Source organism: Myripristis murdjan, chromosome 10 (assembly GCF_902150065.1).
Source record: "Myripristis murdjan chromosome 10, fMyrMur1.1, whole genome shotgun sequence".
Classification (NCBI taxonomy): Eukaryota; Metazoa; Chordata; class Actinopteri; order Holocentriformes; family Holocentridae; genus Myripristis; species Myripristis murdjan.
Genome location: NC_043989.1, coordinates 25,699,148 through 25,714,775, shown reverse-complemented (window position 1 = coordinate 25,714,775; position 15,628 = coordinate 25,699,148). Strand labels below are relative to the sequence as shown.

Genomic DNA, 15,628 nt, shown 5'->3' with positions numbered 1-15,628 from the left:
CTGTTATTTGGTTGTAAATGTAGGTTTGAGAAATAACACATTGGATAGAGGAATTAGGTGTTTCAGGCACATTACACTTTAGTTACAAGTTTCTTTTATTAATCATAAGCCATGATAAGTCACATTTTGTCTCAATAACTCTTATCAATAGTATTTTAATCATTTGATATACAGTTCAAAATCCTGAGCACAATATCAAGTTAAAGAGTATTTGCTTTATTTTGGTCAACATCTGGCCAATATGATTGTACCTTCAAGGCAGTATTGCCCACAAAAAAAGAATATCACATTCTCACAATAGGCATTATCACTTAACAAAGTCACAGAGCAGCATGCAGAAGGGGAGTGCACACGTACACATTCATACTCATGGTTTAGAGTTGAGTTCGACCGATATATTTTTTGAAGTGAAGCTTCTGTTAGCCAATATATTGTGCCAAAGTTCAGTATCTATAAATTTAATAATTTCCTTCCACAAAATTTAAAGTAATCAGTGCTTCCACCAGAATTTCATTTCTGTCAAGATGAAAAAGTCTCTGAAACAGCATTTAGAGCATTTGTTCCTAAAATTCCACCAAAACCCAAACTAATGAGGGTTATAGCCCCTTTGAGAAATAATTCACCGACAATAAAAGTTCAGTCATTATCTGCTCACACCCACCCCACCTTTTCAAGGGTAGGCAAAAATTTGTAGTACAATACTGCCTTTAAAATTTTACATATAAACATTAATAAACAATCAAATTAATTAAACTGTATTTTCTTTGCACTTTCTTTGCAGATTTTACAGACTAGCTGTGGTATATTCGTTAATATCGTGGTGAATGGCATGACTGGCCGCTACCTAATGTTTTAAATGGCCAACACTGGATCCAATATCAATATGTCAGTCTGATCTTAGTTTAGAGTCATAAACCTCTACGCTTGAAAATGAAAAGTGAAAGGTGATGGCACTTCCCTTTATATAAATTAAAGACCATCACTGGTGTTTTGATTGTAACATGGAAATGTAACTATTTAAATGTTCATTTATTGGACATATCTCACTTCCTGGATGTTTTCCGTTTGAGACTCAGAGATCTCATTGAGCCAAACACTCTCCTGCCCAAGTCCCTCAGAGAACGAGAGCGCTGGAGGGGCACCCGTGGAGGAGGCGATGGAGAGAAGGAGGGGGAGGAGAGAGGTGAGAGGGAGTGGCAGCTGCCTTCCAGGCTCTGAGAACGAGAGAGGTTGAAAAGACTGGCGGTAGAAGAGAGGCGTTTGTCCTCTTTTTTTCCTCGTAACGGTCTGACTCCTTCCTCCTTGTCAAGCTCCAAGCCACCTCGGCCCACATCCAGGGATGAGACCCAGTGTGCCCGCCTGGTGGGCTCCTCCCTCTGTGTACGAGGCACCAACAAGCCCTGGGACTCGCTCCGGAACAGAGCCCTTCTGGACAGCCTGAGGCTGGAGCTGCGCTTCTCCCTGTCATCCTTCCACCTCTTCCTGGACAAGCTGGGGGAGCTCTCGACTTTTGGTTTCTTGTCTTTACTGCTGGAGACGGCCTTTACCCTTTGGTGCTCTTTCCTCCAGCTCCCACTGCTGTTCCTCCTCCATCCATAGCCATACTCAGCTCTGTCCATTTCCTCCCTTTCAATTTCCGACTCTTTTCCCCAGAAGCGTCCCTCCAAGCCCCTCCAGACTTTGTTGGAGGTCTTCCTGGGCATCTGTGACACTGTTTGCTCTCTCTCCTCTTCCTCACCCCAAACAGAACTGTAGTTCTCTCTCTTGGCAAAGCCACTCACCGTTGATGCCCTAATCAACTCACGGGACGCATGCTTCCCTCTGTAGAGCCCCTCCCCCTCTACCCTCTTCCATCCACCACCACTGCCACCCACAGTTCCTCCTCCCCCACTCTGCCGAAGTGATCCCCCCCTTGGCCGGATGCTGCCATGATCCATTGGAGGGCCCCTGGCATTGATACGGGGCAGTGAACATTGGGAGGGTGCATCCCGTCGGAAAACAGAGAGAGGGGTGGCGCTCAGTGGGGAGGGCTGAAGAGGGCGGGGAGGGGAGCGGCCCCTGGGGTTGGGACGAGAAGCAGGAGAGGAGGACGTGGAGGAGGGAGGATCAGATGGGGAAGGGGTCTGCTGATAATGGCAGTGTGAGGAATAGTGTGGGGAGGGGGTATGAATGGCCTGGTAAGGGTGAATTGGGCTGCTCGAGTGCGACAGGGGAGAGTGCGAGAGAGGGGGGGTGAGACTAGATTGAGACTGTGGAGAATGGGTGACACTGAGAGACAGTTGTATTGGTCTCTGTGGGTTCAGGTCCGTCTCCATGGATGCAGTATGTAACTGCACTCTAGAGTAGTCATGCGACTGCTCTGCCTGGGTCGTCAAGCGACTTTGATTTTGACCCCTTGCCTCATCTGCAGCATCTGCCTGGAAGCAGTCAACGTCCAGCTCCACACCCTGTTCCATTAGTCCTACCACCACAGCTCTAGACAGGCCAGAAAGGCGAGAGATCTCCCCCACCATGGGTGAGTCTTCACTCAGCTTGGGACTGGAGCTTGGTTCTTGGATCAAGCTACTACGCTGAGACCCAGGAGCTGATCCAGAATTTGCACCCAACACGGATAATGCAGCCCCAGGTGGAGCACTGCTGCTCCAGTCCAGGGAGCGACAGAAGGCTGGTGGTCCAGATCCAGAACTGGTTCCATGCCCCGATGTTACCTCTAGAGAACTGCGGTGGCTCAGGGTGGAGGGACAGGTAGAAATGCGAGGCCGAGCTCTAAGTGCTGGGGTTGGTGTAGAGGAGGACAGAAATGTGGCAGAGGCAGTAGGGGCTGCAGCAGAGTCACTCTTCTTGGCTTCACTGTTTTTGGCGCTATCTACCAAACCCAGACTAGCATTTAAACCAGGAGCCAGGTTAAGGTTGAGGTTAAGATGCAGACTTATATTCAAGTCTTCTCCAGTTGCTGAAGGAAGGTTGCCAAGGTTGATGGAGTTCCTGCTGGCTCTTTTCCCAATACTGCTGAGGCTGACTCTGGCTGAGTTCCCCAGCAAGGACTTACAGGGTGTGACACTGTCCCCTGGCAGGGTGGAGGGTGTACTGCGGCTCTCAAAGGCAGAAAGGGACTGGGTGGAGCCATGACTTTTGCCAGGGGTGCAAAGGCTTCTGTAGCTGACTGAGCCAGGGGTGGCAGCTGGAGTGAGGTCAGAGGTGGAGGAGGCCACCCGACGACGGTATTGGCGAGCCAGTCGTGAGATATACTGCTCCAGCTGGGTCAGGGAGGCCAGGACAGGCGGCTGGTGAGTCTTGAGGGTAAGACTGGGGTCAGTGGTGGATTCTTGTGGTTCACTGGATTGGGGTCCTTCAGGGCTGGGGATGGCTGATGGCTCCTGGCTGTGGGACGTGAAGAGGGGGCTTTGGAGGGCCACTGCATGCAGTGGGCTGGGATAGGGGTATACCTCTTTGGTCCGACGAGACACCAGATCTGTACAGTAGCGGGGGTCCAGCTGGGGCCTTAGATGGAGGGAGGGGGTTGAGGAAGATGAGGTTGGGTCAAGAAGGAAGAGGAGGGAAGAAGGCTGAAGGTCACCAAGGCCTGAGCAGAGATCAGTCAGAAAGCTCAGGCCAGTCATTTCAAGGTCACTTGGGACTGTAAGAGACAATATGCGAGAAAAAAAAAAAAAACAAGTTCACTCAGACAGGTCTGCCAGAGGTATATTGTAGAAAGTGATCTCACTAAAATCATCATTAGACTAACCCCAGCTAAATGTAATAAAAGCAGCCTTTTCCAATCTATACTTCATATAGTGTTATAGAAACAGAGAAAGAAAAGGAAACAGGTGATATATAGTTGCTGTAGCATTTTGTGAGGACAATGGCCCGGCTCTACCTAGTTTTCTGAGATACTTCAGCCAACTTGGGAATTCTTGATGAAAGACGAACCTGGTACATCTATCTTATGTCTCTTGTTCCTTGTATTCACACCTTTCCATTTCATGACCATTGTAAGGGTCTCAATATTATTATTTTTTTTTTTACATCTATAGCTGTGACTCTGACCCCTGGAATCCTTGTAGTTCATTATAATGTTGGTAACCTGGAAGTGCATGTTTGTTCTGTTTCCACTGTAAGGTGCTCAGAAGCAGCCTAAAATGTAAATTTAAAATATTGCGCTCATGATATATACAGTTAGGTCTATAAGTATTTGGACAGTGACACAATATTTATAATTTTGCCCTTGTATACCACCACAGTGGATTTGAAATGGAGTAATCCAGACATTATTTAAGTGCAGACTTAAGTTAAAAACATTAAAAAATATGACATTAACCAACTAAAAAGCAGCTTCATGGCCAGGTGTGGCCTAACAAATTAAGAAAATTAAAGGTCTGGAGTTAATTCCAAGTGTTTGTGTTTGCATTTGGTAGCTGTTTATCAGAACCCTCAACATGTGATTTCCAAACCTATCAGACAGATAGCAACAACTTTAGGAGTAGCCAAATCAACAGTTTGGTATATCCTGAAAAAGAGGGAATACACTGCTAAGATCAGCAACACCAAAAGGCCTGAAAGGCCACACAAGACATCTAAAGTGGATGACCAAAGAATTCTTTCCCTGGTGAAGAAAAACCCATTCACAACATCAAGGGAAGTCAAAAACACTCTGGAGGAGGTAGGAGTATCATTGTCCAAATCTACAGTCAAGAGACATTTGTGAGAAAATAAATAGCAACAACTTCAGGAGCAGCCAAATCAACAGTTTGGTACATCCTGAAAAAGGACAGAATGCAGTGCTGAGCTCAGAAAATATGAAAATAAATACAGAGGGTATACAGCAAGGTGCAAACCACTGGTGTCACTCAAAAACAGGAAGGACTAGACTTTGCAAAAAACATCTAAAAAAAAAAAAAAAAAAAAAAAAAAAAAAGCCTATCCAATTCTGGAACAAGGTTCTTTGGACAGATCAAAAAAAGATTAACTTGTACCAGAATGATGGGAAGAGCAAAGTGTGGAGAATGAAAGGCACAGCTCAGGACCCAAAGCAGAGCACATCATCTGTCCAGCATGGTGGAGGCAGTGTTATGGCATGGGCATGTATGGCTGCCAGTGGAACTGGGTCACTAGTGTTTATTGATGATGTGACTGCTGATGGAAGTAGCAGGATGAATTCTGCTCAGATTCAGTCAAACGCCACAAAACTGAGAGGACAGAGCTTTACAGTGCAGATGGACAATGACCCAAAACATACTGTGAAAGCAAGAGTTACTGAAAGCAAAGAAATGGAATATTCTTCAATGGGTAAGTCAGTCCGCAGACCTCAACCCAACTGAGCTGCTTTTCACCTGCTGAAGACCAAACTGAAGGTCATTATGCATGTTATGTATAGAATGTCCAATTATGTTTGAGCCTCTGAAAATGGGGTGACATTGTATTAAACTGGCTGTCATTCCTAAACGGTTAACACCATATTTTTGTTCAATCCCTTAAATTAAAACTGAAAGTCTGCGTTTCAATCATGTCTTCACTACTCATTTTAATTCCACTGTGGTGGTGTACAAGGGCAAAATTATGAATACTGTGTCACTGTCCAAATACTTATGGACCTAAGCTCACCTGAGCTGAGTACCAGCTCACCTGAAACTGCTCTCTTCTCCGTCACCTCTGTGTCTTCCTGGCTGTTCTGCACTGGAGGCTGATGCTGCACTGTGCCTTCCAGCCACTGGGTGTCACTATTGTCACCAGGCAGAAGGCCCTGCTCCCACAGTCTGAGGGGTCTGGCTAGTGGCCCCGAGCCTCCCTGAGCAGCATCACTGGACACAGAGTAGCAGGAGTCTGACAGGGAGCTCCCACTCACTGAATAGAAACCTGGACAGGAGAGAGGGAAATTCAGAGTATGTGGGCACGGCGTCTACGAGTGAGCATGTGCCATGTCTGCCAACATTAAAGTGAAAATCTGAATCATTTTCCTATAAATGTCTTTTTGCAACTCTATGATTTTGACTAATGTAAAAAAAAAATTTAAAAAAAAATAGCTGAATCTATATCCATTTCATCATTTTGTTTGCTGGTAGGCCTTTCCTGGAAAACACCTTTTGCCAGGAAGTATCTTACATTTCTACATTTCCAAGCAGTTTTTTTTCTAAATTTTTACATTTACATTTGCATTTCACATTTCTGTCAGAAGCAATACGGGTTTGTTTAACACGCACTGTAAACACTGAAGAAGAACTGGGTAATTAGCATGAGCAGTGATAACCAGCATGGCTGAGCAAAAAAAGGGACGAGAAACTCAAACTTTATCAATCTAAGAAAAGACTGGCCATGCTGTTTAATTGTTTAAAAGGATGAGCAATTTTTTTTTTAACATGTCAGGGTTGACAGTGTTCAAGTATGACATCTAAACAAATAAATAGTTTACACACACCAAATTAACATTTCATTTCAGAATCCATAGGGCAAAATCATTTCAAATGGGAGTCTGCATCCTAATAAAGATCAGTTTGGGGGTTTGGAACAAAAAAAAAAAAAAACATTTGAAAATCCCTGGACTAGTGAAAATAATGACAAATTCAATTCAAAACTTAAAATGAACAAACTGTTTTCATGTTTTAACCTGTCAACTGAACTGTTCCATCTAAATTCTGATAAAAATGAGCTAAAAATGTATATGGTATGATTCTGAGAAAGTATAGAGATTGGCAGCTCTGGTTTGCGTGAGCATGTAGCAGGAAGAAAAGGGTGTATGGGCTTAGAGAGCGATAAGAGTGGCAGTGTGAATGGATGAGAGTTGGGCAAGAAAGGGCGACAAGTTGTTGACAGTGAGAAAGAAGAGAAGGTATGAGCAAGCGCAGAGTGAGCCAGGCTGCGAGTAAACAAAGGTGAAAAGTGTGGTTAATGTTTAATGGGACGTCTCTCACAAGGTGAGCTCCAGTTCTAACAGAGGGTGACAAAGCGTGTTGGCTTTCATACAAGCTCATGATGTGGGCCGCACACTGTCAGAATCCATTTAAATGACTGAACACCTGAGTGTGTGAGTGTGTGTAGCATTCATCCAGTGGTACCTGAGCTGGGTCTGGAGTCACTGTCCAGGTGGACCGTGCCGCTGGGGTCTGGAGTTGGGGGAGACAGCAGGTCGGAGGGTGCATCCCAGGACAAAGTGGACCAGCGTGAGTTACCACCCCCACCAGCTGTGGAATGAACTGGCCCGTCCCCAGAGTTAGCACTACAGTCCACTGGGCTGCTCTGAGGGGGTGCTACCATTATATCTGATGGAGAGGGGTCCTGGAAAAAAGAGAAAAAAATGAGATGTCTGTAATAAAAGGAATCATCAAATGAGACATTGCAGAGCTTGGTCTTTAACCCCTTTTCTCTTAAATGTCCCCTTAAGTACCAAAAAAATTAGACAGGACATTTATTTTTCATATCGTACGACAATGACATATTCATATTCTGTATCTGCAGGCTGGAACGCTTCTTTGAAACTACATCACACTTATATTCAGTGAAACACTCAAACCCACAAAATCATTGTTTTATGAATGTAGTTTCACATCCAATAGAAAACATATAGAAGGCATTTTATACACATTACCCAGGAATTCAGCAGCACATATTCGAGATCTTTGGAAGCACTGGGATCTCCACTAGAATTTAAAATACATTTCTGCAGGTCTGAACAAAGCCCAGCAGCACAGCACTGACAAACCCACCTGGGAGCAGCAGAGCTGAAGAGGATAACACATTTAACTTCAGTGGGGTATTTTATTCTTTTATTCTTTTGACCTGAATGGTCAAACACTAAAACTGACCCCTTGGAGGACCCCTGTACTCCCCACCTTTCACCTTTAGTTTAATCTGAAATATTTACCATTATTTCATTCTGTGTCTCTAGCCAAACATTTCAAGAGACGATCTGCCTGGAAAGAAAAGCAGGCTGAATGCCAGTGGCGACAGCAGAGTACGTAGGCAGCACATCCTGGAGGACACTGTCTCTGAAGTGTCTGTGAAGGTTAGGGCTTGACGATATATCAATATCGTATTGATAATGTTATATGAGACTAGATTTTGTCTGGGATTTGGGATGTTTCCTGATTTTAAAGCCTGCATTACAGTAAAGGGATGCAACTTTCTGAACTTATTAAACTGTGGTAGCTGTTCTGTTATTGGCCTCCACCTGCTTGGTCATCATATCCACATTACTAATAACTGCTTAAAAATCTCATGTGTAAATATCATATGAAAGCACTGACAGTCATCTCTACAATATTGTCCCAATATCAATATCAGGTTTTTGGGCAAAAGATATATTGATATTTGACCTAACAGAGGTGTGTGTGCTGAAATAGGAGCAGGTGATATCAAAAATGTTGTTTTTGTTTTTGTTTTTTTTTAAGTGTAACAGTGAGGCCTGTTGAGGCCGGTGCGCGGCCTCAACGTGTCTGGAACAATTAGAGACCAGTGTGAAAGAAAGTGCAGGGGCGGAATGTCTGTGACGTTGTTCACCACACACACACACACACACACACACAAACACACACACACATGATGTCACCACCCTTACTGGAACACTCAAGACTGAGGCCCTGCACAACAACGAAAATAACAATTGCCACGTCAAGCTTGCTACTTCAATAGCAGAGTGGGTCCATTTCCTAGATTAGTAAGGGCCTGGTATAGCATGGTGACTCCCACCCCCCCAGCCCAACCCCCCCACCCACTCCAGGATAGCAAAGGCCCCTTACATTAGACTGATCAAGCCTGGACAACAGAGACATTGTGAGTGGTGGCAAGCGCTGATCAATCCCCTTGTTACTGAGGAAACAATACAGGTAGTGACTCACTGCTGGGGTAAAAGAAGACGGGGGGGGGGGGGGCTCAGGGGGGATTTGGAGGATAATGGTAAAAGACAGATGACGTAACAAAGAACAGCGGGAGCAGCAGAAGGGACGGGGGCAGGAGGGAGGAAGGAAAGGGGCTCAGGGAGAGAAAGAGTTTCAGACTTTGACCTGTCTTGCGGCTTATCTCCTGTCCTCTCCTCTCTTCTCTGCCCCCTCCCCTGTGAGATTAGGAGCCTTGACTCCTCGTCGCCCCCCTTTTCCTGTACATTCTCTTTTTTTTATGAATTTAAAGTGAGTCGTGGTTGAGTGGGTGACCGATTGAGAAAGGGAGAAGAAAGAAAGAGTGAGTCAGACAGTGAGTGAGAGTGAGTGGAGTGGAGGAGGGAGGGAGGGTTGCCGGGTGAGAGAGAAGGGCATCTTGAAGGACCCCCCCACACTCCCCATAGCTCCCCTTGACAAATAATCCCCCCTCCCACTTCTATAATATCCTTTTAGCCAGCCACCCCCTACTCACCATGGCTAGAGCTTCTCTCTCTCTCTCTCTCTCTCTCTCTCTCTCTTCTCCTCCCACACAGAACCACAACAGCACAACAGGCCTGGCAAAATATTTAACCCATCCTGAGCCTAAACACGCACAATCTTGTCTTCGTGCCTCACGCAAATGTCCACTTGCTCTTTTCTCTCTCCTCACATTGCCATAAAAATGCACACGTACATTTGCACTACGCTGTACTAGTGAAGGCCTTAATTTGCTACAGCAATTCTGTAATTTTAGTCCTTAAAAAAACCCTTGGTGAAGTACAATCCTGCAAAACCGTCGACCACTGTGTGGAGCGGATTTCTTCATTGTTCTGTTCTCAGACAGACATTAGCCTTGCACATGTGCACATCCACATTATCTCTTAACAACATAATGCAATGTACATATAACGTTACATAGAGGCAAGTGCCTAATCAAATCATAGAGGCTGACCAACAGGCAGAAGGGGAGGGGTCCACTCAGGACTCTGTAACATGATATTTCTCCAATATGAGAGAGAAACAGCCTTTTTGCCCCACTGGAACAGTGTGTACAAAATGTATAGATTGATTAGATAATAATACTGTAGGTGTCATAGCATAATAATAACAATATGGGCAGTAGTGAGTGAGGGGGAGTGCGGTGTGGACCATGTTTTGCTAGTCTGGCCAAATAGTGCAACATAGTCACAAGCATGTTCTCCATGGTGCAGTGTGTATGTATCATGCATGCATTATTAATGTGGTATTAGAATTGAAAGACATCCCACAACGGGCATGTCCATGTGAAACAGTTTGGTAATGTATTTCGACATTCTAAGGTGAACTGTGCAACTACACATGAATATATCAACACAACAGACGTTCACGGGAAGTTCAGAAGGAACCCGAGGCAACAGCCAGAGACAAAAGGCTGTCTCACTCCAGAAGTCAGCGTAATAGCTCTCCATGTAAGGCGATGCTTTCGAATACTAAACCTCATTTCAAGACAGGCTGCCTTGGGAAAGAGGGCATGCAGTGCACACACACACACACATACACATGCACATCCAGAATTCGTACACACATTTGAGTTAAGGCAAGCTTTCGCAGCACATGCCCTATTTCTAACCCCATTCCTACTTCAATGTGTTGTGTATCAGCTGAAGAATTTAGTTCCTGAGAAGTGAACACTTGGATGCCAGGGCATCCACAGTCAGCATCTCACAAGTTTTTGGCCTTGACATCCATTTTAAAGCATCAAGAGGTAGTGAAAGATGGGAAAACTCCTTCACAGTTGCAGAGCTGATAGACATATTTATTGGGGAAACCACTGAGCATTGTGTGGCTCTGTTTACAAAAGCAGATGGCACATACAAATGTTAAACAGAGAATTATTTATGCTACTGAATAATGAAATGTGCTCATTCAGCACAGAAAGATATTGAACAGAGTGTTGTTTTAGAGCAAAAATGGTGGTATAACAGGAAAGATTTCCAACAAAACCTAGCCTTAAAAAACGGGGTGACTACCAAGTTGGTTGCATTTCAAACAGACCTTTTCCACAGCAGCCATTTTGACATGAAAAAGCAGGATAAATACAGGTGCTGATGATGTTAATTAAGGTTCTGCTGTGAGTTTAGCAGAGCCTCTGTTCAACCTAAACAGAACAGAACCTTCATTAACATCTTTAGGAACACCTGTATTTATCCTGCTTTTTCATGGAAAATGATAATGAAAAGGGTCTTTTGCAATCATATTTTTTTCTAAGGACAAAGTGGACCTTACCCCCCACTTTGTCACAATGTGATGCCAGCCTGAAGAAGAGTTGTGTGCTTTCCAGTTTCTTTATTATATGACTTTGAGGGTCAGTTTGGAAGCTCCTATTCCTCCACTCTTTTTTTAGTGAACACCTGGATTCATATTTTCCATCTCAGATGATGATGCCATAGCCATAATCTTAACCTGCCAAATATGGATTACCTCAGTGAAAAATTCCACTGTGGTGTGTCAGAGATCGAAAAAGTGGAGCACATGTGAAAGGCTTCATTTCAAAATGAAATCTGAACCATTTGAAAAATAAATAAATTAATTAATTAAATAAATGACACCTACTCTTACAAAATGATTGCTGACATGAAAGTAGAATGCATTACGTTCTGAGTCATCCTAATACCTTGGCTTACAAAACAGTCACATTTCAGGGACCAGAACAATCTGTGTGTTTCAAAGCAATGACTAATGAATATCAGGTTACACGATTTTGTTCAAATAATTACCTCATGTTTGGGAAGGAGACCTTAGTTAGTAAGTGCAACTTCATGAGAGAGAGAGCGAGCGCTAAACTACTTTCTCTGTCTTGTCCTCTCTCCAGATGGGCTGTGCTGGTTAAAGTGGACACGGTCACTTTGGCAGCAACAAGAATAACAATTTATCTCCCGCTATGCAAATGGTGGAGTGCGTTGGCGGAACCCGGCTTGGGCAGAGGGCAGGAAGCCAGCCAGCTCCGCTACACTAGCAGCTCCCTTTCGGAGGTGAGAATGAGTAATGCTGCTCACCCTCACCATAGGATGTCTCAACACCACGGGGGGATCTACATGGGAGATGTGGATGGGTGGGTGGTGGAAGAGAGAGGCAGGCTGCACATTATCAGCAACACTTCGATTCAGATGCCCTCGCTCAGACAGGAAACAGATTTTGTTGTCTCTAGTTATTTTTCCTCTCCCGGTGCAGTCTGTGCGAGACGCATCTCATATTGTTAGATGAATATTTTGGCAAATGTAAACACCGCTCTGCGAAGTTCTGATGGAACAGTGCCCCCCGGCCGTGGTCTGATTTTAATGGAACATGTATTATGTTGGAGTGGCAGGCTGTTGGATAACACCACTCACTTGTATCACACGTACACACACACACACACAGGCACAGTGTTACACCACTTTGTGCACAGTGACAGTTAAAGACTCTGTCGCCTTTTGTTAAAAGATAATATCAGTCACAAACTCCTGCATGTTATTCATGTAGACAAGGACGGCCCAATTAATATCTGAGGTGAACAAGTGTCCCCCAAAGCCAGAAACAGACCTTGAGCAGCACTTGAGCCCATCATGTCATCAGCTTGTAAAATCTGGAGCTGATCCACAGATAATAACATGCACACCACTGCACTCTCTTTGCCAGTGAATGGAATTAGTCTCCCTGAAGTGACAAGTGCATAGAAAAGTAAATTCCTGCACACACAGCACGGCATCAATACATTTTTGTGGATAATCCAGTCATAAATGTTTAACTTTGTGAACCCAGTCAGTGCTTTCTCTCAGCGTATATTTTCCGAGCTTCACTTTGCAATTTCTGAACCAGAAAACCTTCTTTACCATCTTTACCAATTCATTCTGTAGTGAGTAGCACTGGCTTTCACATTGTGATAACATCACAAGTTCGAGGGTTTGTTCTGTCGTTTCTGGCTCTTCATGTTCACAAATATTGACTGGACCATCCTACACCAGCAGTAAAGCCTCATTAAACAAGGTTCAGGATGTCCTGGGACCTGCTCAGCCTCTGTCCTCCTGTATTACATGTCAACCCACATTCTCCACATTCTGCACACAAAAAGGCCTGTGTATTAGTTTCAGGATATGGTTGGGAAAGGGGTGGTGTGTGTTCATGTGTGTTTGATGAAGATAGGCAGAGTTCACATCCTAACCTGGGTGAGTAGGTCACACTTCCCCCTCTTAATGGAGCCTTCAGGTTTTCACAATAAAGGATCACAGTTGATGAAACCTGCACTTTTGGTCCAGAATAGGGACATGATTATGGAACAGACATACTATCATCAGGGAGGCTGTGTCATCAGGGGGTGTAACCACCGGTTACATATTTTCCTTGTCAAAGGCACTGAAACCTGAAGACAGAGGCTGCAATTATACCCTCTAGGAAAATAACTTTTAGCTCAACCAGATCTAGTAGAAAATTAATGTAGAAATTTAACCAGTCTCAATTTAATTGTCCAGGTGCCAGGGTAGGTTTTTCGAATCGCCCAGAGGTGATTTGAATGCAAGCTGGATGCTAGAGTGACCTTTACAGCTGACAGATTTACCAGCCAGAGCCAAAATGCCCCAGCATCTGCTTTGTGTGTTAATACCTAGCTCCCATCTCCCATCCATTTCATAACCTTTTGCCACAGCATACAGACAGACAGACAGGCAGGCAGGCAGACAGTATGTGCTACTGTAACCCTGACCTGAATGACATTACTTCCATGTGACGGTCACACATTGTTGTATAATAGTCAGGTTGCATGGTTGGATGGTCTGTCACCATCTCAATCAATTGGGTATTCAGCCCCCGGCGCAGCCAGGCAGCGATAAAAATCTGTCCACTGAGCTGCATAGGGAATGGCTTGCTGGCAGATCACCATCATCCCCGCATCCATATTTAATCATCTCGTCAAGTAGAGATCCGGGCTACGAGCTGACAGACGCACTGACTGACCTGTTGCCTGCGGGATGTCGCAGAGCCCTCGTCGGCATCCGAGGCAGCGCTCTCCGGGCTTCCGCTGCCCTCCGCCCGCGGATCCACGGCGGCGGCTGCTGCTGCTGCTGCGGCAGCGGCGCTCGCTGCGGTGGGTCTGTCCTCCAGAGCGGCGTCCACCATCTCCAGGTGTTTGCACCTGAGCAGCTCCAGCTCCAGCACCCCGGCCAGCGTCGCTTTCAGGCGCTCTCCGATCCGGACGCGCTCGGTACCGGACCAGAGCGAGTTCACGCAGCCGCGGCGGCCAGCCATCCTCGTCAGGGAAGCCGGCGGGCAGCACCGCGGCGCACCGCTAACTACCGCTCTGTTACCGTGTAACGAATGAGTGGGCTAAGGTCCAACACCAGGCAGTGCAGCACACGTTCGGGCGACCGACGACAGCGACATAGTAGCCACCTGAAATCCGAATCAACGAAATATTAATATCCTGCCCGTGCTCACCATCTCCACCTAACGTGCCATGCACCTTCCAGGCAACCTTGCTGACTGGCACAAGACTAGAATTAATGAATCCACTTGTAGCCTTAAACGAGAAGCTCAGAAACCATTTTCATATGAATCCAAGCTTGATTTCCGATCAACATAGTGTCTTTTTCACTATTATTAATGAGGCGTCTCAGTCCTTCCTATGCGCCAGAGCTGGGGTCCTTATGCTGGGTCCCAATGAAACAATGCAACAGAGGGAGATAGCGTTACATGTGGGATCAGGATCGGAGCCCGGAGTGAGCAGGGAGGAGGAGCCACTGCACCAGAACTGGACTGGGATTGGTCAGGGAAGTTTTTCGAATGGACGCATGGAAAATCCCCTATGTGTCCAACTTCACTGTAATCACTATATTCCTATAGTGTTCCCATAGGGAGTCATGGCACCGTCTGTGATGCCCAGCAGGGAGCTCATCGTGCTTAACGCTCTTTTACAAAACCACCTATGGTGTCAGTGTACGTTCCCACGGGATATTATGCATAGTGTGCAGATTTGCTCTAATATTTACATGGTGTCCCTCTAAAAATGTATTATAGCATTATTGTTGTTGTTTCCATGCAAGGACTAATGATTATTAAGGCTCTTTATTATCCTCATCGGGACTTTCTATTCTTTTGTCTCATGATGCCAACTTAATGTTATTACGCAAAAAAGATGATATTGTATATATAAAAGAATATCCACACAGAGCTGAGGGGAAATGGCTTTTCATATTAGTTGTGACTAGGCTATCCATTAGTATCAAAATGTCAAATTTTATAAATTTCAAAACCTAAAATAAGGTCTTTTCAGCGAATGAAATCATGTAAGTTTTATCATCCAGAATCTCAGGAATCATGATTAATGAAAGTCTAGGGGTTGAAAGTTTGGTTTTTATCTATCTATCTATCTATCTATCTATCTATCTATCTATCTATCTATCTATCTATCTATCTATCTATCTATCTACATGTAAAGCAAACTATAGAGGGAATTGTGTAAAAAAAAAAAAAAAACTTGTGATAAAGGGAAAAAGCTGTTTTAATCATAGCTGCCTTTCGAAGAAGTTGTCACAGTCTCTGAAAATCAGGAGGGCTGTAGCTCTGCTTACTGTAATTTAACCCACCGATACTATTTAGTACAACTGGCAGTAAAATGCTAGCATTGCATATTATGAGAAGTATGACAGGTGCAGTGCCTTCTGAGACTGACTTTCCACCAGCAGAGGGTGATCTTCGCCTGGCTTTAACACCACAGAGCACAGAGCTCCCCGGACTGGATACAGTTTAGTCTCAGCGCTGCTTCCTTAACA

General features: G+C 44.9%; 1 protein-coding gene across 1 annotated transcript; it reads right to left on the bottom strand.

Annotated features, from left to right (window-relative positions):
• Positions 1-77: 77 nt before the first annotated feature.
• Positions 78-14,328, bottom strand: LOC115367026 (mucin-5AC). The gene is made up of 4 exons (XM_030062721.1): positions 13,815-14,328; positions 7,050-7,269; positions 5,623-5,853; positions 78-3,637 (listed from the first exon to the last, which is right to left on the bottom strand). Exons 1-4 carry the CDS (start codon positions 14,103-14,105, stop codon positions 1,044-1,046), a joined length of 3,336 nt encoding a protein of 1,111 aa, XP_029918581.1. The 5' UTR covers positions 14,106-14,328; the 3' UTR covers positions 78-1,043.
• Between the last annotated feature and the right edge of the window lie 1,300 nt (positions 14,329-15,628).

Excerpts from the sequence above, each read along its gene's own strand:
- LOC115367026 (XM_030062721.1), bottom strand. The coding sequence starts at position 14,105 with ATGGCTGGCCGCCGCGGCTGCGTGAACTCGCTCTGGTCCGGTACCGAG. Across the intron at positions 7,270-13,814 it reads CGACATCCCGCAGGCAACAG|GACCCCTCTCCATCAGATAT; the intron begins GTCAGTCAGTGC and ends TCTTTTTTCCAG. Across the intron at positions 5,854-7,049 it reads TGACTCCAGACCCAGCTCAG|GTTTCTATTCAGTGAGTGGG; the intron begins GTACCACTGGAT and ends TCTCCTGTCCAG.